The sequence below is a fragment of the Eupeodes corollae genome, chromosome 1 (genome assembly GCF_945859685.1).
Source record: "Eupeodes corollae chromosome 1, idEupCoro1.1, whole genome shotgun sequence".
In the NCBI taxonomy this organism is placed as follows: Eukaryota; Metazoa; Arthropoda; class Insecta; order Diptera; family Syrphidae; genus Eupeodes; species Eupeodes corollae.
The window spans coordinates 200,074,964-200,100,085 of record NC_079147.1 but is presented as its reverse complement, the minus strand read 5'-3'; the positions used below and the strand labels follow the sequence as shown (position 1 = coordinate 200,100,085).

The 25,122-nt window shown below is 32.0% G+C and overlaps 1 protein-coding gene across 2 annotated transcripts in view; it reads right to left on the bottom strand.

Moving 5' to 3' along the window:
• Nucleotides 1–25,122, bottom strand: part of LOC129941216 (lachesin-like) — a 120,288-nt gene that overhangs the window by 14,651 nt on the left and 80,515 nt on the right. For both annotated transcript variants that reach the window (XM_056049793.1, XM_056049794.1), the window contains exons 4-8: nt 20,140–20,356; nt 10,584–10,742; nt 10,382–10,510; nt 2,633–2,783; nt 2,270–2,412 (exon numbers count right to left, since the gene is read on the bottom strand). In XM_056049793.1, coding sequence (XP_055905768.1) covers nt 2,270–2,412; nt 2,633–2,783; nt 10,382–10,510; nt 10,584–10,742; nt 20,140–20,356 — 799 coding nt within the window. The remainder of the gene's footprint in view (nt 1–2,269; nt 2,413–2,632; nt 2,784–10,381; nt 10,511–10,583; nt 10,743–20,139; nt 20,357–25,122) is intronic.

The following is a 25,122-nucleotide window of genomic DNA, read 5'->3' as shown; positions in this document are numbered from 1 at the left end:
TCATTTTTGAACTGAATGCTAGTTTCAATATTTTGTAAGAGGTTACGCAAATGGCATTAATTTAGAATCATACTCTTGTTTAGAAAGAATGAATACGAAAGCAGGTTGTATAGATGCATCTTCAAAATACACTTCAAAGTAGAAAGAAAATTAGACGAGGCAACGTATCTATTGAAAACAACACCAGCGCTGAGATCAAACGCAGAATAACTCTTGCTAACAGCTGTTTCTTTGGACTAAGAAAGCAATTGAGTGGTAAAGTCCTCTCTCGAGGGACCAAAGTGTTACTATATAAGACCCTTATCATCCTCGTCCTGCTATACGGTGGAGAAGTATGGACCATGACAAAAGCGGATAAAAGCACCTGTGATCTACGGTCCCGTATGCATCGAAGGGGAGTGGAGGAGAAGATGGAACGTGGAGCTGTATGGGCTGTACAGCGACGTAGACTTAGCCAGAAGGGTAAAAGTCCAACGACTAAGATGGCTGGGTCACGTAGAGTGCATGGAAACCAATGCTCCGACACGGAAAGTCTTCGAATCCGCAGCCACAGGACAGTGTAGTAGAGGAAGAACGCGGATCAGGTGACGCGCGCAAGTGGAAGGTGACCTCACCCAACTTGGAGCGTGAAACTGGAGACATCTAGCTAGGGACCGAGCTAGATGGAGAAGTTTGTTGGGTGAGGCCCTAGTACACACACTACTGTAGCGCCACCTTAAGTAAGTAAGTATGTAAGTAACGTATCTATTAGATTTTTTTAAAATGTCTTTCAGAGGCTATTTAGTTAAGTGCGTTTTATATAACGAAACTTAGTTTCTTATCTATGATGGGTTTCCTACTTAACTAACGATATTTGTGGCACGTTACGTTAGAGAACCTTTAAATATGGCACAAAATTCAACTTAATTTAATGAAAGTCAACAATTTTCGAATGAATTGAATCCTGTGATCATGTCGCATAGAGAGTGTACTGGTTAAACTCATGTGTATCCGCCCATCATCATCATCATCATTTTTCTTGTAGTGGAAATTAAAATAAAACACATATCATGTATGTTTATATAGCTTATTTCGGCCCCAAAATATAACCTTATCACTAGGTGAACCTTCAAGATCGGAAAGCACAAGGTTTATCCAATTTTATTTTGGAAACCTGTACTTCCGTTGAAAAGAAATTTCTTTTAGAACTATTAAGACGTATCGGGTTTTATAAGTTTATATACGAACCCTTGTTACAATGGGGTCTTATGTATTTGACTTCATTTAAGTAATTGATAAATGAAATAAATTTAAAGACCATTTTAATTTTATAACGACAAAGAGAAAGTAGTTTTAAAATTTAAAATTTCAAAATTATAACGATGAAATTTTACATGTCAACATATATTTTAAAATAACTTTAAGTAAAAATTGTAAATTTTGATTAAAGACACAGATTCCGCACTCAAGAGCTACTTATAGGTATTTTAAAGTAACGATGGCTTTATACAGCTGTATTAGCTGTTAGCTTTTAGACTTAAAAAGATGGCTAATTACTCTTGGGATTTTCATATAGTATTCATCCTTGATGATTGTGTTTAGTGTGTTTAGTTTCTTGTTGGCCTCAGTGTTTATTTTTTGTTCAAATTATGGCATCTTGCATGCACACGCTCCCTCATCCATTTACTCAGTATTTGTGGATTTGTGGAATTGTCTAACACGTCGGCAAACTAAATTGGAAAATTTAATAGTGAAACTAACCACTGATGCTCCCACATACATTTCTCATCATACGTATACCCTTATATTCCTCGTCTCTTTTCCATCCTTATTCCTATACACACCACACACCCTCGCTACCCCTACCCCGTGAGTCGTACTCATCTTCGTCCTGATCCTCGTCCTTGTTCCCGTTCTAGTCATCATCATCATCCCAAACAGACAACCATCATGAACGTGCTTCCGCAGAATTATGATTATTACTGTGTTGTTGCCATGAAATTGTTTGCATCATGTGTGGATGCGTTTAATTTAGTTATATTCCTGTCTGTCTGCCACTTTTTCACCCTGAACCATCAAAATTTTGGGTTCGGGTGGAGCAGGCGAGGGATGGGATGGATGGAAAAACTGTGTGAGGGCGGTAAATATGGGAAAAAGTTTTATATATAAATGTAACCGCTTGTTTTAGTGGTCATATAATGTGGCAGCATTTTGTGGCATAAATTCAACTATATAATATAACCGTCCTCCATCCATCTCCTCAACCCTTAAACCTTTTAACTAAACTCACCATAAAGTCTGATAATTCCATCGGTTTCACCCCGCGGATTCTTTGCTACGCATTTGTAAATTCCATCGTCGCCACTACTCACACTTAGAATGGTCAGCTTCATGTGAGTCTTATAAACGGGGAATCCGATGCTGGATTCAACTCTGCAACAAAACAAAAATAAAAATCCATAAAAACACGGAAACAAAACGGATGTCAGGATCAGGATTCAGGACAAGGACACATCATTATATAGGATTGTCAGGTAAAAAAAAGTAAGAAAATGACAATGATTTAATTTCACCACATAATGCAATATACGTAATATCGTAATTGGAAGAGCGTACACAGGACTCTATGTCCTTCTCAGTCTTTCTCACTTACTTGTATTTATGTGAATCGTGTATGATTGGTCCCTCGCCACGTGTCCAATAGTTCAGTGATGTTGGATGGGCTTCGGTAAAGCACTCGATGGTCACGTTGAAACCTTCGGGAGCACCAACAAGTTGATGTGGTATAAGCAGCATTGGTGGAACTTAATATTAAACAAAAACAAAAACACACAACAGAAAAATCATTTATATAAAAGTCAATGTGGAGAATTTTAATGAAATTAAATTGATAATTATAATTAATTAGCTAGAGAGCAATGGTGGTTGACCAAACGAACCAAAATGACCAAAGGATCCCTTTTCAAAAACCACATCAGCACGTCCTTTTTTTTCTTTTGCTTCCCTCCCTCCTTTTGTGTGTTACATTGAATTTTGTATAGTTAAGTAATGAATTTATATAATTTAGTGGTTTACGAAAAAAAGTTGAAATAGGTTTTTAATAAAATTCAATGAAAATTTCATAAAAACAACAGAAACTCTGGAAAAAAAGAGGATCAAAAGTTTTTCTACCTAAATATAGAACAATTTTCCATTGAAAGGACATTTTTTCATTTGGTTCAAATTTAAACAAATGAAAAATGCAAAAGAAAAAAAAAGGCCAACAACTCTTCTTCTCTTTGTCATCCTCATCATCATCATTAATGATGATGGCCGGAGAAACTTGGCCCCAAACGAAAGGATGGTTTGGTTATTTAACACTTATCATTTTATTCTTTTCCTGTGGATTCTCAAGGACTATATCATCACAAGAGTTTTCTTGATGCTCAACCTGGACGGACGGACAATACTGCTGCTGGAGCTGGGTGGACAGAAACGAATGAAAATCACTCGCCTCTCCATTGCCAACTTGAGAGGGATAATTTAAAAGTCAAACACTTTCGTTTCGTTTGTTCTGTGTAGTATACTGTATATCTATACCTTTCTAGATCTTCGTCATCGCCGCCGTAGTCGTCTTTTGTACAATACTTAAAAATTCAAGTTGTTGTTCCTCCGCCTGGATTTCTTTTTTTTTTGTATTTCAAGAGTTCCGAAATGAGCAAAGGGTCTTGAATTTAAGGACCTGGATGATGATGTTGGTGATGGTGATAATGACGATGATGATGGTTCGTGCGTGTGGTTAAGTCAAGAACGAACTCGGCATGAAGTACTGGGCTTGTGGACCAAAATGTCCATCCTTAGGTTTGTTGGTTTTTTTCGTGTTTTGTCCTTAACGATAACGATGTGGAAATATAATAGAACTTGCTTCTTCCGTCTCTTATCCAAACAATAAAAGTGGGCACTTTTTATTTCCAAAGTGCATAAAATGGAACACAAGAAAAAAAACTTAAATATTTGCACTAGGGAGTCATTTTCAAGTGGAGACACTATAACATCCACCAGCTCCATACACAATGAAAACAGCTCATCCTGGATTGGATGTTACCTACGACACGACGACGAAGAGCAACGTAGAGAATAAGAATTTGTACAAGAATGAAATTTCAAGTAGGCAAGAAATCATCATTATCACCCCAACCGGCGGCGGCGGTGGCGGTGATGCTGCGCTGTGATGTTGACAGTGTTGAATTTGATGACACTTGGAAAATTGTCTTATGTTTCTGGCGAAGTACAAATTAGCAAATTGAAGTGGAAAAATTGACAGGAGGATCTAGGATAAGAGATAGGTATACCTCTACCTATACCTACTTATCTACTTGAAATAACACGAGAAGGAAATATATAAACAAGAGAAAAGTGAAAAATTAATTTTTTATTGCCCAAATTGTGAAGGACTTTTTTTTCAATTTTTCTTTTTTGTAATATCCGATTGAGATTACAGATTCAAAGGAGTCAGTATTTTTTATTGTTGTTGTTGCTCTTTTTGTCGTTCGTTGTTGGGTACCTTAATTGAGTGAACATTTCGCGATGTTTTCGTTTTGTAAAGAGCTTTCGGTCAACTTGGGATACTTTTTTTTTGATATCATAAATTAATTTTTCATGATATTTTTGTTTGATTTGGGAGGATTTGTTCATCCATTAGGGTGTGACAGATATTTGTTTGTTTTTATTTATAAAGGGTATTTGTTCTTTACTTAACATCTTCATCAACATGAACATGGGAAGCTCTATAGATGGAAATAGCTCTTAGACAAACTAATTGCAATGCTAATAGGTTCAAAGGAAAAGAGGAGTTTTCTATTTTTTGTTTAAAATTTTATTTCTCTATTTTGTATGATGTCATTATTATGGCATTATGTCTTTTTGCCCCAATATCATATCGCCAAACTAAAAATGTCATATCGCCCAAAAATTGCTCCCAAAACATTTTCAGAAGTAAATGCCACAAAGCCCAAAATTAATGTCATAATGCCCAAATTAATTTTAAAGTCTAAAAGATGGCATGTGTTTGAAAGTTGTGATCAATTTTTTTGTTTATCTTGAGCACTTAAAAAATGTAAGATCACCCAAAAACTTCGAATGTCTAGAAAGCATTACAAATATGTTTGGCTTTATTTAACTTTCAGAAAGCAAAATAACGTCGAAGGCTTTTAACAACATGGAAACATCTGCAATCACTTCTACACTAATATCTTTTAACGTAGAGAGTTTTCTTGGGGAGTTAATTCATTGAACACTGACTAGCAGAATAATGAACTAAAAGTACCTGGGTTTTATTTTAGACAAAACAATGCCTCGCGTTTGATCTTAAAAAAAACTTAATCGTTTCTTTTCATATTTTTTTATTTATTTATTTATTAATTATTTTACATCTTTCATTTTAAATTTTATATTATTTCTAAAAAGGAAGGCCGCTGTCCAAAGCAAAAGACTGCACCTTCCAATTAGAATAGAGAATTAGAACTAACTTATGAAATGATTTTTAACTTGAAGTATACTTCGGATAAAAGGGAAAATATGCCGCGTTAGCAAAATATCAATTTGTTTATAAATAAATGTTTATATTAAATTTCGTTTAAGGCAGAGGGTTAAAGGGGATGTATCTGTTATGGATTGGTTTTCCTATGTTAGCAAATATAGCGTGGGAAACCAGTCTCAGATGTAACTTAGCAAAAAGAGTAAAAAAGCTATTGTAACTTTCTTTTCTTACAAAACTATTGTAAATAAATAGGGCTTACAACCCCGAATCACTTCGAGATTTCTATACCTTTCAGATCGAGTCCGTCCATTTTTAAACAGATGGATCAAAAACAAAAGAAGGGGTTGGTGGATGTATGTATTCTGAACGGCTGAAATTAAATATCTCATGGCGATAAAAGAAGTCTTGTCCTGGCTTAAAGAAAACGTGATATCAAAATCCGTATTTTCTCAGATACTCATGCCGCTATCAAATTTCTGGACACTGTCTCTACAAACTCTATAACAATCCATAACTGCCGATCATCTTTAATGGAGATGGCACAACAGTTTAATATTCATCTTTGCTGGGTGCTGGGGCATAGAGACATTCCAGGAACTATAAGGCAGATGAACTCGTTAGCAATGGTACAGTACAAACAATTCTACCACGTTTGGCAAATGCAAATTTAACCTAACTTAAACTTCGTTAAAAATGTTCGTAATGTCCAATCAATTTTGGACGTTGCGCAATTCGATTTCCATATTTTTGTCATGTATTTAAAGATTTCGTTATAATTATTGAATTTTCTTTAAGTTTGGATTATTGTTATAAGCACTATTACAGTATTTCAATACAAATTTTAGCAACAAATATATAAATAAAATATTTAACAAAACATAACAATGCGTAGTATATATAAAAACTATATTTTCGTTAACATCTTACTATATCCTAAAATTGTATTCATAAAAGGTCACAAGTCCGTATGATTTCTGATTCTGAGTTTCTGAAATATCAAACTAATATTCATGGCCTTTAAGCATATTCAGGATCGTTTGCTTTGTTTTCTTTCAAAATATTTAGAATATTGAAAGCTAAGGGCTTAACAATATTTTTTAAATTGAAGAATTTGTCTTTACCTATTTTACTGAATGTTATAGTTATTGAAAGTGCCAACCAAAATATTTACTTTGTCCTTTGAAAGCATTCTATGGCTTCAATTTTCTAAGACCTTTTTTGGGCTGTTTAGCTTGTATCACATTGGTCTTAAGAACATAAATCCTTGGTGACACAGGTTCTTCAAGTTGTTGCTAACGTTTGTTAACAGCGTCTCCTCATAAATGATAATTTTTCACACAAAATCTTTGTGTAATTGAAGCTCCTGAAAGGCTTAAACTGAAGCGAATAGTTGTCCGCTTTCAATTTCTGACTATTGATAATGAGTCTTACACTTATGGCTACACATTTTCCACAGGCTTGTGCAAAGCAATGCAATGTATGGCAAAGACAGCACTTAATTGGAAATATGTTATTAATATTTTCTAAAAGGTGTTGTTTAGCGTAGAACGACCCATTTCAGTTTGCGGAAGCATACTTCCGATTTTCCGTTAAGAATTTAAGCATAAAATAGCTGTAAGTGTCATAATAGCCTGTGATTGAAAAAGAAAATACTAAATTGCCCACCTTGTACATAAAGACATTATTCTGTTGGAACACTATGTAGGGAGTTTATTTTTGTAAGCAAAATTCTCTAGTACGACTGCTTATAATTTTTCTGTCTCTTTCCATCTATAACAAGACATGACTATCAAAGACACTACGAAAATCTCGTTAAAGGTCATTTGAAATTATTAAAAATTTAGCTCAAGCTTGTCATGTTACCATTCTTTTTTTTTGACATTTTCGGGCTTTGTCTGATATTTTAAAATGTAAATAAGTAAATTTCGTCTATACTTAAGGAATTTCAGTTTTTCTATTGTGCATTTAGTTTGGTAACACATTAAACAATAGTATAATTATGGGTTTTTAAATTAGCGCGTGTAGATTTTGGCACCCGTGGCGGCCATTTTGTTTTAATGAAATCTGTCAAATCCGTTTTTATTATCCAATTGCTTAATCCAAATCATAATCGCAAGTTAAACGATTGATTGAACAGCACGTTCAAACGATAAAACTTTATTATCAAAATGAGTCTTTGCTAACGCAAACGTTGCGCTCATTGCTAAATTTGAGACGACCAGTTTAGCAACAATCAGTCAACACGTTCAAAGAACGCAGGATCAGTCGATTGCAAGTGTTTAACGGAAAACAAAACCATTTACATTTTAGACCGGAATTCTGAACGAATTCTTTTCAACATTTTTCTTTTATCCAAAAACCAAGTTAATAATTTAATTAATTTTGTTACATTTTAGACAACAAATGGAATTCTAAATTTCTCAAAGTCTGAATTTAGAAATCAACAAACAAGTAAAAGCTTCTTAACTTTAATTTTACATAAAATTCAACTTACAACTTCAAGAAATTAATTATTATGTTACTTTTCTGAATTCTTTGCTTATTTGTTGTGTCTTTAATTTCAAAAATTCAGAACTGACATCGCAACCTAACAAAACACCAGCTGTGCAATAAGTTATGCATTCTTCTGGCAAAATGATAATGCTTTGATAAACAATGAAAACAAAATCCTTTTGTTTTAACACACCATACACCCACACATAAGCACATACACTACACATAAAATATGTCAACTCCTTTCTTTGAGATATAAAATTTTGTTGTTTATTTTGTCAAAAATAAAAGTTTCCTGTTGATTTTGTCCAAAAAATATGCATTTTAAGTCAAATAAAAATCTTTACACAACCTAACTTATATAACTTCAACGTCCAACGTCCCATCCCTGCTGCTTGCATGATTTACTTCTTGTCGATACATTTTTATGCATTCACTGATTCAGAAGAATCAGAGAAGAAGATGGAAATACATACATACATACATTTCAAAAAAAAGGATATGAATCATTATAAAATCAATATTAATCGTTATGGATACATTTCGAATTCAAAAAGAGTTGAATCCAGAAGAAAAAAGAAAAAAAAAACAAACAAAATTTATGAAAAGGGCAACTTTCTCCATTTCTCCGAAAGTAGTATAAGAAAACTTCTTCTTTTTTGTGGAGCGTTAACCGTGTTTCTGGATCTGGGATTCGTGGATCCGTGTCGTCCGTGACGTTGTGACGTCCGCATGAAAACTTTTCCTTCATTCAACTGCTAATTTAAAATCAAGAAACGTTCAATCACAGAAAACATCTGTTCGGAATACAGAACTCAAAAAAAAAAAAGAATTGTATATCGGAGATGGCAAAATATTACCAAAAGATTGTATAGTGAACTCGTATATAGCTAAAGGTTTACATTTTTACAAGCCCAATAGAAGCAAGTCACTTTCTGAAAATGTCCTGGTTGGTTCTTCTTAAGGTCCTCCTCGAGGACATATCCAAAAGTCAGTACGTAGATAGCCACCTATAGTGTTGACTCTCAAACAGAAATCAGTATTCTTTGTCGGTTTTCATTTTGTTGGATCGGATGTATGGTGCAGCAGAATATTTTGTTTTTATTTTACACGAACAATGATATGAAATACAAAATAAACATCCTTACACGAACTAAAAAAGGACAGACGAGAACGGATTGGACAGACAATTTTTTTTGTCGGTTATCATTGTAGGTGGATGGACTTGGACACCAACAATAACACAAAAATATTTTACTTGACAAACTGTTTTTCCTGTGTACAAGCGCAATATTCATATGACATCTCGGTGGGCGAAAGAAGAAAGGACTCGACTCAAGACAAGTTCTCGCATTTCCCTCAATTCGTGCCAGGATGATAATAATAAGCATAAATAAGAATGCAAAAGCACACAACTAGAAAGACTAAAATGAATCCTTGCAGGATGTTAACAAGAATTTAAAACAGATGTGACAGATGTGCAAGAAAAAAAAATAAGTTTGTAATGTTTGGTATTCTCCCGGGCGCCATTTACACACAGGATAAAATTCTATCCAACTAAGCTCACCATATCATAGGGTGTCACAAGTATTGTATCTAATCTGTCTTACCATAAGTTTGGACAACAAAGTAGAAGAAAGAAAATGGAGCCAGATGGAAAAGGAAAAAACTCTTATAGAAAATCAAAAAGACATCAAAGGGCCCTGTTAAGGGAGAGATTATAGTGTGCTTGCGGCGACGTCGGCGACGACACGTTATGGGACACAAGTTCGTCACAAAGTATTTTGCTGATGATATGTGATCTGTTTTTCTTGTTTTTTTTTCTGTGCTGCTCTGATGCCCTATTACGTGACAAAAAGGTGCTCTGTGTTGTTTCATTAGCATTTTTATTCATATCCCCCCAGGGAGAAGAGCTGAGCAACACAAAAAAGGACACATAACAAAGCCGTTTTTACAAGCTTTGGATAGCACCTAATATAACGGAGTTAACAAAATAAGCCCAACAGGCTTATATGTATGCGGGAAGGGGGATTAAAAAATAACCTTTCCTTAGAAGAAGAGGAAGAATTGTTTGTGTTATTTATTTTTCCGCTTCAGTGTGTCCTTACTCCTATGGAAGAGCGGTCCCTTATCTCGAATTCTTAGCATCACACATCACACAATAAACAAACAGACGTGAAAGAAAAACATTTGCTTGTCTACTGAAGCGAAAAAAAAACACCTGATGAGACGCCATCATCGCCAGGAGGAACGGGAAAGGGAGACTAGGAGTTGTATGATACCAAAATTGACACAGCATATCTTTTGTGATGTCCTTTACACATCAACAACAAGTCCTGTCCAACCACCATCACTTGTGTCACAGCATAAAAGTCCAAAACATATACTTACAGTCCACACTAACTTTTATACGCTTTGAAACTGTTGGCGGTACACCATTTGAAGCGATGCATAAATAAGCTCCCATGTCAAGCCGGGATATTCGGGTGATTTCCAGGGTATTGCCTTCCCACTCATTAACTGCATACAGAAATAAAAAACAAATAAATATTTTATGACATCACATTTTTTGCCGTTTTTCTCCCGTGCTTACCAACATAATTTTTGTTAATTGCTATTTTTGAGTTGTCATCTCGTTTCCATTTGATGATGGGTGTGGGGCTGCCTGATGCTCGACATCTAAGTGAAATGTTTGAACCCTCACGGACAATAACGTCACTCGAACTCAATGAATCATCGATGTTTGGTGGAACTGTTAACAAAAAAACAAAAATTCAACAAATTAAAATATAAATCACAAAAAAATGAAATTAAAAAATGTTTAAATTAAAATCAATAAATTTATTGAATCATTTTTTAATTAGGTTTTGTCCTGATGGTTATAGCAATTGAATTTTGTCCCATATTTATGTGAGTGAACGCACTCAGGACTCTCTCTCTAGGCCACGACCAGCATACCATTGTCATTGGGCATTTTGAATACTAATTTTCCGTGAAATATCGAAAATTAAAAAAAAAACAAAAACTGAAAATATTCTCTTTAATCCTGCATTTTAGAGGAATATTATTTGGGGTGTGTCGGAAAAGTTATATGGTTCTACATAACTTGTTATATCATTTTAAACCTTATTTATCTATTTTTTAAAGTCATAAATATAACTATGTGGTGAAATAGGGATTACTTTCTGAGCTATTCGAATTTCTATATGGAACCGTTTAATACATATATATTTTTGTTTTGGGTGTGCTTATTTTTTTTTTCAATTGGGATTGATTTCGGAGGAAAATAAAAATTACGAAAGCTTACCTGGCAGCAATTTTTGTGGTTTTCATTTATTTATGTGTTTATGAATATGATTTTGATTTGGTTTTGTGACAAATGGAAAAATAAAAAATTATCACTTTGATTGGAATTGAATGTGAATAGCTTTGGAGATTTATTAAATTTTGTTTGTGTAGAAAGGTCACAACTTAAAATTTAAGAGCAACCATTACTTAAAATATTTTTATTTAGAGTGTTTTTCATATAAACTAAAAACAAATTGATTATTTTAAAATTTTTATTTAATCTGTGATTACTCGAAACACTATCTCCATACATATTTGTTTTAAAATTTGTAAAAATCCTTTTTAGATAGACTTGAAATGTACATTGGACGTTAAAAGTCTCGCAGCTTAAGCTTAATGTTTTTTGTTTTGTGATCCAACAAAAAAGATAATTTTGTGTTGTATTTTATTTGTTATTCTGATAATTTTGCCTTAAAAAAGATATCTGGGGCTATTAAAATTTTGTTGGGGAATTCAGATAATATAGGCTTAACTTGAATGGTTAAAAGGAATGTTGCTCTATTCTAATTTTTTTTTTGGAAGCCCTTCAGCGTTTCCTAAAACTATACAGTATTGTGCTAATAGGAATACAATTTTAGAATTATGTGTTGGTTGAATAAGCTTTGATTTACAGTTTAAACAAAATGTGTGCACTTTTTTTTTTTTGGAATTTAAAGCCATTTTTTAAATTCTGATCTGATGTCAAAATTTTATAATGAAGAATCAAAAACTATAATGCATTGAAAACTCAATGTTTTCTATTGTACCTAAAACATTACCCTCCCTCGAGGCCATTGTGAATAGGTAGCGCTTGTATGGAAGAGACTGAACAGCTTTAAGTTCTAGATATATAAATCTCTTTTGGATTGAAAACACATTTGATTTCGCTAAAAAGTTTCCTAAATGTTTGGGTTTTCTATGTGGATCCAGACTTTTAATCAGGAGAGAGGGGTAGGTCAAACGCTTAAAATATAGACGAGTTTCTACTCACCGCTTAAAAATGTTATTTAATGTTCTGTAAAGAAGGCTAACAAAATTTAAATATCATTATTTGTATATTAACCTTAAAAATGACAACTTTAGTTATTAAATTATTTTAGAACTCTGTTGTCTAGCAAGGTTTTATAAATATGCCATGTTTAAGAGGTAAAAAACAATGGTTTAGAGCGGTTGCTTTCACCCAAAAATGTAAAACAAACAATTTTTGAAACGTAGGATTTGTTCCAAAAATAATATATTCTTATTTTGTTGTCATTTCTTTATCATTACAAAAATTAAAAAACCCAGAATATGAGAAAGAATCTGATATTTTCTAAATTTGTTTAACGTAGTTTTTTTCAAACTCAGTTTCGTAGATTGGAGCTAGAAAACATTTTGATCTTAAAGGAGTCAACAAAATTTAAAAATGGTAGAGATACAAATGTTTAGTTTTTTGAATTTTAGAAAGTAGGTAAATTTAATACATTATTTCTCTGAATAAAAAATAAAAACAAACTAAGGTTAACAAATAAATTGTGAAAAAACTTTTGTGTGACAGTCATAAACTAGAGTTTCAGAATCTCTTTTAACTTCACTTCTCAAGACATTCAAAGTTTTTATAAGAATATATATGAAACGTCCATTGTGCAATTAGTTTAGGAAAAGTTTCAGTATTGCTGTTTTTGGGACATTTATAGTCTTGAAATTCGTGTTAAAATCTCAGTTCTAGAATATCTAAAGAAAATTCAATTCAAAAAGTATATTTCTTTAATTTTTTAAGATCTTAAAAGTTTTTATCAACACGATATCATTTTTGAATGAAATGTAATGCACGGCTGGGTCACTAGAACATGTTAATTTCTTCAAAAAAAAGTCTGTTTTAAAATATTTCCTATATTTTAAGATTTGAAATTTACCTGCAAAAAAAAATTTTTTTTACAAAAATTTAAATGCTATTTATTTCTCAAAAAATAAGATCAAATTAATTTTATTTTTGAATATCATTAGAGAGGGTATTATTTATTTTAATTTGTATAAAAACGATTTTTGAATGTTGTCTTTAAAATATTTTTGGTATGCAGTTATTTAGTGCTTATATATTTTACATTTAAATTTCGTTAAAAATGTTCACCTCTTCCTGAGATATCAAGTTTTACAAAAAAAATTACTTTTTTTTTTCAAAAATCATAATCAAATCAAATGACATTTTAATCATTACAAATTTGATCATCGACAAGAGCTTTTAATGGAAAAAAAGTTTATTGAAATCAGAGAAAGTTTAAAAAAAAATACATATATCGATTCATTTTTGAAAAAAATCGAGTTTTCGAATTTAAACCAAAGAAATTTGAAAAAAAACTCCTTAAGCTAATCGTTTCAAAACCTTAATTTCAATCGACACAATGATTTAGGACGCAGAGGCCAGGACAGACAGACAGACGGAAGAAATCGGGGAACCCACTTTTTTCGACTTATCTGCCATTGTAATGTCTTGTTTGATTCCAATTTTTATACGGATGCAATACTTGACATATAGTTCCTATGTCGCCAGTGAAAATCACTTTAATGTTCACTATTTATGTGCATACAAAAATAAGATAGAATTATAGGCTAGTTTTAGGAATTTAAAGGCAACTAAATATAAAATTGACGATCTCTTATTCAAGGTTTCTTTTAAAAAACCTGAATATTTGCTCTTTTTCTTATAAACAAATTTTATGAAATGGTTTAATTTAAACCATTACTAAAGCTACAAACCTTTAAGTTGTTTTGGACAGCAAAATTTGATGAATTTGTGCTAAGTTTTTGGAATAGGGCTGAATTTCCGATTCATATTATGTGCTTGGGCCAGTGCTCAGCTAAAAATGGTACTTTATAGTTTGGCAACAAAGTTTTACGAAGTAAAGTACAAATTTGCTTTCATGTAAAAAAATAAATAACTCAAATTGTAATGGGATCATATCTATTAACTCAATACGATTCGTTTTGAATTGAAGAGACTTCCTACAAAAATTCAAAAAAATTATCTCCCATGAAGTCCCTGGATCCGCCATTGCCCACTTGAGAGCTTTGTTCTTCTAATAGTTAGTTCTATGGAAGTCAATATGTTCACCACCTGCGAAAATTTGATTAAGTTCAAGCTCCGCCTCGGTAATTCAGATGAATAGAAGGTAATAAGAAAGGTGCATGAAAAAGCGCCTTTGATGGAATAATTGTATTTGATGCAAATCATAAGAATCATCTCAAGGAAAGGCAAAGCGGATGAAATTATGTTGAATTGATTCAATATGGCCACATTCAAGATGAGGACGAACATGGGAAATGTACAAAGAAAGAGTAATATAGGTATTATTTAACACCTTTGGTCAGAGTTTTATAAAACAAAGCAGCACCTAAATCTTTAAAGTTAAGACGCGACAGAGTTTTTGCAGCGAAATACAATAAGAAAATACAATAACGATTCAGTTTTTAGCTAAAGTTATCGTCCAACATTTTAAAAGGTTGAAGGAAAGGCTGTTTTTCCCACACCAAAATGTAAAACTATCGATGTCGGATTGGAAAAGGATGGACTTTATTATTCTAAAAAATGAGAACCTCACTTGAGAGCAAGCATGACGGTACGCCGTAAATAGACAGCAAGAACAGAAGAGGGCCAATATGGCTTCCCTGTGGAATATCAGATTGATCAATAAAAGGTTCTGAATGACAATTTCTACATTTTACCTCATAGGACTTATTTTCAAGGTAAGATTTGATCCAAGCTAAAAACAACGATAAAAAACCAAGAATAAGCTGGTCAGAAACCTTAGAAAAGTCAGTGTATGCAGAGTCAACTTCAACTTATTTTTCTAAAGCGTAATTTTAACTGGGATTCTTAATTAAATATGTTACCCACTCACAAAGAACTTGTACAAAGAGTTTAGGAATGCAATAAAGTTTTCAATGGGCATTTATTTTGTTACGTCCACTTTTCTTAAATATTTGTGTAAGAAATGACCAGAATGTGGAAAATTTGACTGTTTTTAGGAAAAGGGGCTAAGCTTAAGCATTTCTACAAGATTTTGATACTATTGGGTAAATACCATCAGAAGTGGCTGAGCAGTTATCATTGAATTCGGACAGAAAAACAAAGACCGTACTCTGCAGCACTGGGATATGCCTACAGCTAGTTTGCGATATACTTTATCAGCTACTTAAGGGCTAGTAACAAGATATTAATAGTTTTATCTATCTAAAAGTTCTTGTAAGATAACTGGAAAGCCGCCTCATTTTTTCTTTAAGTTTTTTCTTAGACGGGTTTGTTCATACTTCGGTATACTACGAATAAATGACGGGCCGAGTGTGAATTTATTACGGTCTAGGGCGCAGAGGTTCTCCGCAAATGCTTCGGCATTAAACACTCCACGGCCAGGGCTTAGTCAATCTTGCCGAAAACACTGAAGTGCTTGAAGAGAGTTGACTTTTGATAAACTAAGACTTTCAAAAGGTATTATTTACGAAATTTTAAAAATCATTTAAATTTGCATTCATTAAAAATTTAAGACGTTCAAGAAATCAAAGAAAGTGATTTAAATCATTTTTTTGAGACGAAATAGGAGCGTTTTCATTTTGTTTATTCAATGAATGGAATTAAACCGACGAGTTAAGCGAAGATTTCCCTCAAAAACTTATCATTCGCTTTGAGGACATCCCGTGGCAGCCGAAGTCCCTCAATTTAACCCCAATAAAATTTGTATGGCGTTATCTTAAAGAGATCCCCATAAAAAATTGCCAAACTCTAGAAAACCTAAAAGAAAACAATATTCGAGAAATCAGCGCAACTGAATCAAGTTTACTGTGGCTTGTAGCATATAACAAGAGACATTTGGATGACATATATTAAAAAATTGAAATCCTCATATTAGTCTGTCGTTTACTTTTTCAAATAAAACAATTTATCAAATAGATTTCTCTATTTAATTTTGACAACATAAATCTGTGGCAGTGAATGAATTTTTTTGTATACCAAGAGTGGCTAAAGCTTAGATTTCTTGATTTCTTCAAAGATAGATTTTTTTTCCAAACAATAATTATTAGTAACTTATAACTCTTAACTCTTACTGTTTGTTATGCCAAATCCATTAGCTAATAAAAGAAAGCAATTTTTATGACAAAAATCAGTCTTAGAGGGTTTGCTATTTCCGTAAAAAAATTTGTTTATGGTACTTTTTTCGAATATTTTCCTTGATCAGTTGAAAACTTTTGCCTCTTTAAACCGACTTTCGGAGTGTAAGAAGTTGCTTTGTCTTCCAATTGTTTGCAGGAACCTAAATGAGGCATATTTTATGGCTGAACACTGGCTTAAAACTGTCTCCAGGTTTTGTAACAACTAAAATAATAGTCTTTCGAAAAAACTGCCAAGACGAAAATAAAATAACAAAAAAAAATATTTAAAAAAAAAAAAAAAACAATATTATTTAATAATTTTATATTGAACTTTTCGCCTTATCATGTTTACTTTCTTAAGTCAAACTTCAATCCAAAGTAGATTAATTTTAAACGAAGTCGACAAAATATTGAATTGCTACACTTAGGCGTATACGTATTTTGTTTTCAAATTTATCCCCAATTGCTAGTTTATTTATCAAACTGTGAACATTAAAGAACTGAAAAAAATCTTTGGGCCAGTTTTTGAATTTTAAGTTGAAATCAAACTCAGATCTAGGTTAGGTGTGTTTGTATTACATACATTTTAAAATTTTAAAGTTGTGTGCGGATTAAATGTGATAAGTGAAGTAAATAAATAATTTGAATTAATAAGTTAATATGCATGAACTATTGATTTCTAAAAAAGAAGTCTTTATTTGAATACTAAACATTTTAAGATGTATAATACGTAGTTCGGTCTACCTGGCGACTCCTCCGTTTAAATTGAAGGACTTGGACAATAACAACATATTTTCATTTCATGTATGATTAAGTTCAATCAAGTTTGAAATTAAGTGTTTACAGAATCGAAATGAACACAGTAAAGAAAAAAAACAGAAGAAATGTGTTTTTATTTAAAACAAAAATCGGAAATCTAAAAACTTCGTCTATGGTCTTTTGGTTCTTTTTTTTTTTGCTTTAAATATAGTAAGTACAATTGTTTTTTGATTTATGAAATAAAAGCTTTTCTAATATTTGGTTTTATGCAAAGTGACCGCTGTAAACTTTTTGTATTTTTTTTTTTTATTATAATTATTTAACTTACAACACCTCGTTTTTTAAGTTATAGTACCCGTGTCATAATGGTTAGTGCGTTGGACTGTCATGCGAGAGGTCTTGGGTTCGATCCCTGCCTGGAATTGACAAATTCTCCAAGAATTATTCTTGTCATGAAAAGTGTTTTCTTAAATTATCCGTTCGGATTCGGCTTATAAACTGTAGGTCCCCTCCATCGCTGCAATTACTCCCACACAAGAACGGTTGAGTGTTGTAAGTTACTATGCCCTGGTTCTCTACGGACTGTTGGGCCACCTTATTTATTTTTATGATAGTTTTTTCAAGTGTTATAAGCAAAAATTTTCTATACAGATGGCGATGATTTGGTGAGACCCTTTCATTGAATAATTTTAGTAAAAATAATTCTTCAACTAATAAACAGATGACAACTATAAAGATGCCTTAAACTTGCCTTCATCATGTTTATTTCCATCACCATCACATTCAAGCCTCTTCTAACATTCTTAAACTTCATCTTACTACCGTTTCATCTATGAATAATATTGTAGTTAATATTTTGAAAATAATAAATCAATATTATTCCTTAGAGAATATAAATCATACAATTTTATATGTATATTCATTCCTGATACCTTGCCTTACATATTTTATATGCACGTAGAAGTTATGTTTACAAATTTTAATCTAGAATAAATAGAAGAGTAAATTTAACTTTTTACCTCAGAAAACAACATGGAAAACATGCATTCATCATCATATAAAATATTTGAACATATACTATACAACATGCAATAGTTAACTTTTAACTTATCAAGTAAAAACTGTTATGGAAGCTCTCAGAAAATAACAAAACAGCAACAAAAACTACAAAAAATAAAAATATAGGAAAGAAATATGGAGATAATAATTTGATAGCATCCCTCCAATCTTCGGCACATTGAAACATACGAATACTAACAAGATCGACTAACCATCATCATTATCATCTTCATTTTCATCATCATCATCGGATGAAAATGAAACGATGAATTCATATTTCGATGATAAGTTTGAAGAAAAAATAAAGAAAGCAGGAAAAAATGAATTTTTCTATTATTTTTATTTAATCCACCTCTCTAAAGCTTCAAAGATGTATAGCATCGTTAAGGGGGGGGGGGGGTATGCCTCAACTTCATCTATGGATTGCAAAAATTTCTGCTCCATAGCTGAGATAATCCACTTGTAAACGAAGGGAACCCTATACGTAGTTATCCTCTGCAAATTCACCTCAAATAGCTCCTGTAGGTATACAGTGTACCTATCCAGGCACGAGAGAGAGAAAGAGACAGGACTTGTTTATATGAAGAAGGTAGGTGAATCCTTAGGGAAGAACCAACCGATGACTATAACGATGATGATGATGTTGATGGGAGCATCATAACGTAACAAGTAAATGAAAAGACTCCAGATAGAGTTTCTTCTCAGGTTTTTGTTTGCCAAAGTCTAAATGAGTTCTTCTTCCATCATCATCTTCATCTTCGTCTTCTCCAAAGATAAAGAGAAACATGCGGAGCGAGAGAAGAAAAAACAAAAACAAAAGAAAAAAAGAAAGAGAAATAAAGGACACTATGGATTAAGGAGCTTTTCAGTTTTGCAAGTTTGCCCCAGCGACACTTTTAAATTGAATAAATACAATTTTGAATAAATTTTTGCTCCTCGGATCAAAGGACATTACCAAGAAAATTTATAACATATATACAAATACAAAGTATATATAGGTATAGTGGTATTATATGGGGTTATATAACTTTTGTGGTCGTTATGATGGTTGTTGACTTGCTTAGGTACAAACAAAAATGCACCCACTCCAAAAACACTCTCTCACAATTTTATAATGAAGAAATAATTACCAAATTTTCAACCATGACTGGTCGTAGATAATGACTAAAAGGACCTCTATACTGCACCTATCCACTACAATTTACAAATTCAGAATTCAATTTCGCCCCAGCTCCCATCTCCTAGAATTTGCCATTCAGGAGCAGAAGCACAAAACCAGTATAGCGAGGAGCGCAAACAGAATCAACAACAAGGACTCTCCAACAACAAAAAACAAACAAATTCGCTTTTCAACCTCTGTGGCTTGGTCTTGATGGTGCGGTGCTGTACAGTGCGGTGGTGTTATGACACGAAATAATGAATAGTAGGTAGCTTCCGAGTTATAAAATAATTTCGATGGTGATGGCATATCCTTTTGATTTTGTGCTCTATGCTTCTGTTTCTGCTTTACCATTAATATACCACTTATACTCTTACCTGGTTATATCTACTCCTTTTCGTCCTTATTTTGTTTGGTGTTTTTGAAATATTTATGCTACTTATAGAAATTTCTGTGTTTTTGTTTCAATAAAGAAATAAAATATTTTTTAGATAACTTCACAAGCGTGATAATAACAATTTTGTAAATTCTACTCCATAATAAATTTATGGTTTTGCAGAGTGAGAGAGAGTCCTTGGGCCCGATCGGTTGGTTGGTTGGTTGGTTTATTCATTTTAAGAGGTCCTTGTGATTTATAATATTTTATTGCACTCAGATAGAAATATAATCATTTTTGTTCTACTTTCTATTCATGTATAGTGTAAAAAAGTATAGTTCTTACCAACAACATTCAAATAGCCAAATTGGGTCTTTGCAGTGACCGTATTTATCTGACACATATATCTGCCTTTATCCTCTTCGTGGACATTGTTTATGTGGAGATACCATGTCCTGTGGCGGTCATGTTTGTCGTGGGTAACACTAATTCTGGGATTTCTCGTTATGACATGATTGTGTACTGTCAAAATTGCTGATTGCTCAAAGTGCATCCAGGCAACCTGAAAAGAATACAAAAGTATAAAAATGAAAAAAGGATACACGAGTATAGTGTCTCTATATGCACGAGTATATAATACACGTAGAAACACAAAAATGAAAGCAGCACAATTTTATGTTTGATAAGCGGAAAATGGGAAAGTTAATAAAGGTGACAATTGAGTTGTATGAACTTAATGTTTGATGGTTGCTTAAAAGGAAGAATTTTACGATAAAGTTTTTTATATTTGTTTGAAATTATTCCTGAAATTAAACTAACTATAATTCAATTATAAACTTAAAGGTTGTTAATACTATTTGTAATTACAAATACATTTTCTTTGATTTGCTTAATATTTGAAAGACCTCTAGCAGTGAAAACCTGCTTGTTAAAACTGTATTTTCCTGAGTTTATGTCAACCAATTACACTTCAACACGCTATAGGAAAATAGCTCAAGGAAAAACAAAGTTAATAGACAAAATTTAATGGCGTTAAATCTTTTCGTCCAAAACTATATCGCCCAAATTAAAAATGTCATACCACCCAAAAATAGTTTTGCTAGCATTTTGTTGTTATACGACTGGGATAGTACTACCGAACTTTTGGGCCCTTAATCGTTTATGGGTTTAGTGAAATTAGAAGCGTTCAGTTTTATTGCCCAATAAAATAACGCCAAGTGTCATATCGCCCAAAAACTTTTTCAGAAGAAAATGCCACAGATCCCAATTGTTAATGTTATAATAACCAAATCAAGTTTAAAATATCATAATAATAGACATACCGTCTAAAAGATATTATGTGTTTCAACATATGTGCATTCTGACAAAATGTTTGTTTGTTTTGAACACTACGACCTTTTGAGTTTTAAATTTTATTAGAAAAGCGCAAATATTCAAGGAAAAAATGTATGATCGCCAAAAAACTCGGAAAGTCAAAAGAGCGTAACAAATATGTTTGGCCTTATTTCACTTTCAAAAGCTAAAAGCTTAAAAAGGCCAATTTTTAAAGTTGTCAGTTGAATTATTCTTAAAAATTTCAAAAATACCAACAATATTTTGCATATAATTATAATTTATTTCAAAATCTAGTTTTGATAACGAGATTTTTAGTCAAAAACCAATTTTTATCAATTTAAGTAGCATTTTTTAAAAGTTTATATTTCTGATATAAAATAAATACAAATGGGATGAATAAATTAATTTAAGAGATTTAGAGAACCGAACATCAATTTTTACCAAATTTTCGTTCTATTTTTTGTAGATTTTATTTTTTTTATAAAAAAACGGATGGTTGGATGCTTATAAAAAATTTGCTATAAGTTTAAATTAGTTGGAAGCCATAATCTCAAATTTTTGAAAAGATATTTGAGTCGAAAATCAATTTTTACCAATTTTTTTAAATTGTTTGTTAGGTTTAAATTTTTTGTAAAAAAACTGTATATTCGATTTTTCTCTAAATTTTTTCTAACGTTGAACATTTTATGTATCGTTGCACAAAATTATTTTGGAGATAAAATTATTTTTTGTTCGTAAAGGTTTTGAGGCGACAAATATTTCGGTTTTTTTGGGTTTATAAGAAAAAAAAATTAATTGAAATTTTTTACAAAAATGTATGTGTTTGGTATCACGTTACAATATATGGTATAAAATCTAATTCAAGTCTCTAGTAAAAAAACACGCACTCCATTTTTTTGAGACTCCTTTCTGCATTATTATCTGTATGACAAAATTTATTTAAAGTCGATATCTCTACTGATTCTTGAGCTATGAACGACAAAAAAACGTCCCGAACGTACAGACATACTGACGTACGAACGTACTTACACACGCACGCAGAGACATCTCTCTATAAATCTTTTATTTCGACTCTAGGGACCTTAAAAAGTCGGAAAATGTCAATTTTCAATTCCACAAATTGGACCGATTACAATAACTTCCTATGTGAAGTTAATAAAACGAAAGAGTTAGCAAACCATGCCCACAATGCTAGCATCCAAGATTATGACGTACAAACAGTGAAATATGCATGAAAGCTTGCTGACCTCCTACCCCAAAATCTTAAAGTTAGGTCAAGAAGTGGTTTGAAGGGAGGGAGAATGCCCACACACATACTTCACTGTTTATACAAGAAATCTCTTTTGGGTGTTATGACATTTCTTAATTTGGGTGTTACGTTACATTTGGGTGAAATGGCATTTTATTTAAGCTTTGTGACGTTTTTTTTCACTTTTTGGGCCCTATGTCATCTTATGAGTTGGTTATTCTGTCATTGGGCGATAAGACATAAAAAAACGAGAGAAATCATAATTGTCGTAATGCCCTCAATAAATGTAACAGAACTCCTATGTCATAAAATGCAAAATTCAAAAATAAAAATTCTTTTAGGGCAAATTGACAATTAACAATTTAGTCCTTCTTTTGTTTAAAATTAATTTAGGCGTTGGGTCATTCGCTGTGTTTTTTTAGAGATTTTTTTTAAAAATGTTTTGGTTTTTTGCTCAATTTTGGGCTTTATGACATTTTTTTTAATTAATAGCACACATCAATCTAAATTTTACAAAATGGCATTTGTCAATGTTGGCTTTTTAGCCGTTGTGAGTTGTTATATCAATCAGATAGAAATGCGACTTTAGAAAACCTGTAAAAACTGCACGCTCTCAGTGGCCAGTTAAGCAAAGAAACTGACTTTAATGGCATTTACAACTGTTGACTACACCAACATGTTTTATTAAGAAAATACTTACTCATATTAGCCTGAAGAATATTGGTTCATAAAAATGATTCAAATACATGTAATTCAGTTGAACCCTAAGTCTACCATGCTTTGGTTCGTTCGGTTTAAGGAGTTTAGATTGTCACCTATAGTAAAATTCTAGATCTTCAAAAGGAATTTCTTGGGACTTAAAACATTGCATTTTTCTGCACAGATCTTTGCCTTCCTCTCTTAAGAATATTGGTAAAACATTTTTTCTAGGAAAATGAAGGTACCTTAAGGATTAAGCAAATTTTTAAAAGTTAAAGTAGTCATTCCGTGATTTTAACTTTATCAACATTTTAAGATATAGCAGGACATTCAAATCTTTTAAAATTAGCTAAAGAATCTTTTAAGCTTAGTAAATTGTTACAAATCGCTTTCACATTTTACTACATTAGCGATTAGATACATTTTTTTTTATTTAACAAAAAAGAATAACAATATTAAGGTTAAGAATACGGACATGACAAAATTTGCCGTCCGCGGGTAAGATATTTTAGAAAAAGAAAATATAATAAAATAAAAACTAGAAATTATTAAACTATTTATAATTTTGATGGTTTGCAACATAAAATCTTGTAACTCAAGATGATTTAAAACAAAAAAGGCTATCATTTTAAATGATCGAATAATATCTGATAACTCAGAAAAGGCCCTGGCATAATTGCAAAACAATGAACCAACTTCGAGAACCATTTAATATATATTTAGTACTTAGGGATTAGAAAACTTTCCTGGAAGTATAACCTTCTTATTTCTTGTAAAATAGGACAATCTTCCATAAAATGTAAGATATTTTCAGGTTCCATCTTTATTTGAATTTATCTACTTTGATGATAATTTTTGATTCAGAATTGATTTGAGCAAGTTTATTTTTAAACTCTAACAGCTCTTGTCTTTTTCGCCGGTACAACAACGTTTGTTCGCGGAATATACATAATGTCACTTCCTTTAAGATGGTTTGCGGTGGGCATTATTCCTTCGACCAAGTTACAAGAATACAGTTGCCTTTTGAATATGCGTATTGTGAAATTCTCATGACTTTTTCAAGTGAATAATATTCACCTTCTTTAACCTGAGAAGCTTCTTGCAAGTTTGTCTCGCTTCTTCAACTCCATTTGTTTCTTTGTGTGGATTAAGGAGTTTTTCGGAAAATAAGTTCGATTTAGGACTCTAAGAGCTAAATCGTTTAAAATTTTGAACCACACGACATTTTCATAAAAGTGGACATAAAATGGAATAAAAGGCAAATATTTGAAAATTTCAGCTACCTATATTTATATTTGGATTACGGAGAATACGCTATACGCTATGCCACACCATGTTACGCCACGACACTACCATACCTCGCCACCACCATCAATATGAGTGTTTAGTTTAGTGAAGCACAATGGCTGCCTCTAAAAGGACCCAAAATGGGGGTCAGTATAGTTTGGAGGGTTTTATTCATATAGCTATGCAGATATCAATGTACCTGCACACGTATCTGGAAATATAAGTATGGCTTAGCTATTGTAAACAAAACGTTTAAGTGATTAGAAATTTTATAATAAAAAGGGGAGGTGTATACACCTACTGTTATAGTAGAATATTCACAAAATTTTCAAATTTAATTAGATAATGAAAATATAGAATTATTTGGCAAGTATAGGTGAGTTTTTAGTTGTTCTGCATTTTTTTTTGTGTGAGCTTAATTTTTATCTTTCTCATTGAATTGGGTATAATAATTGAGTTTTTGAATTCATAGATTACAAAATATCTACCTATTTACTGTATAATACGTACTTTTAATCCTATAGGTATCTGCCTACATGATTTTGCTATTTGTTTTGATTTTTCACAGTTCATATAATAAATTAGGTATATTTTTCGAATTATTTGTCAATAAAATAAATAACATATAACATATAGTACATATGAATGTAGTATTGTATTGAAGGTATACATATGTAGGTAGAAATAGAGAAATTTAATTTAGCTTTATATTTAATTAATGAATGCTACTCAATTATTTGTGGGTTTAATGCAAATAT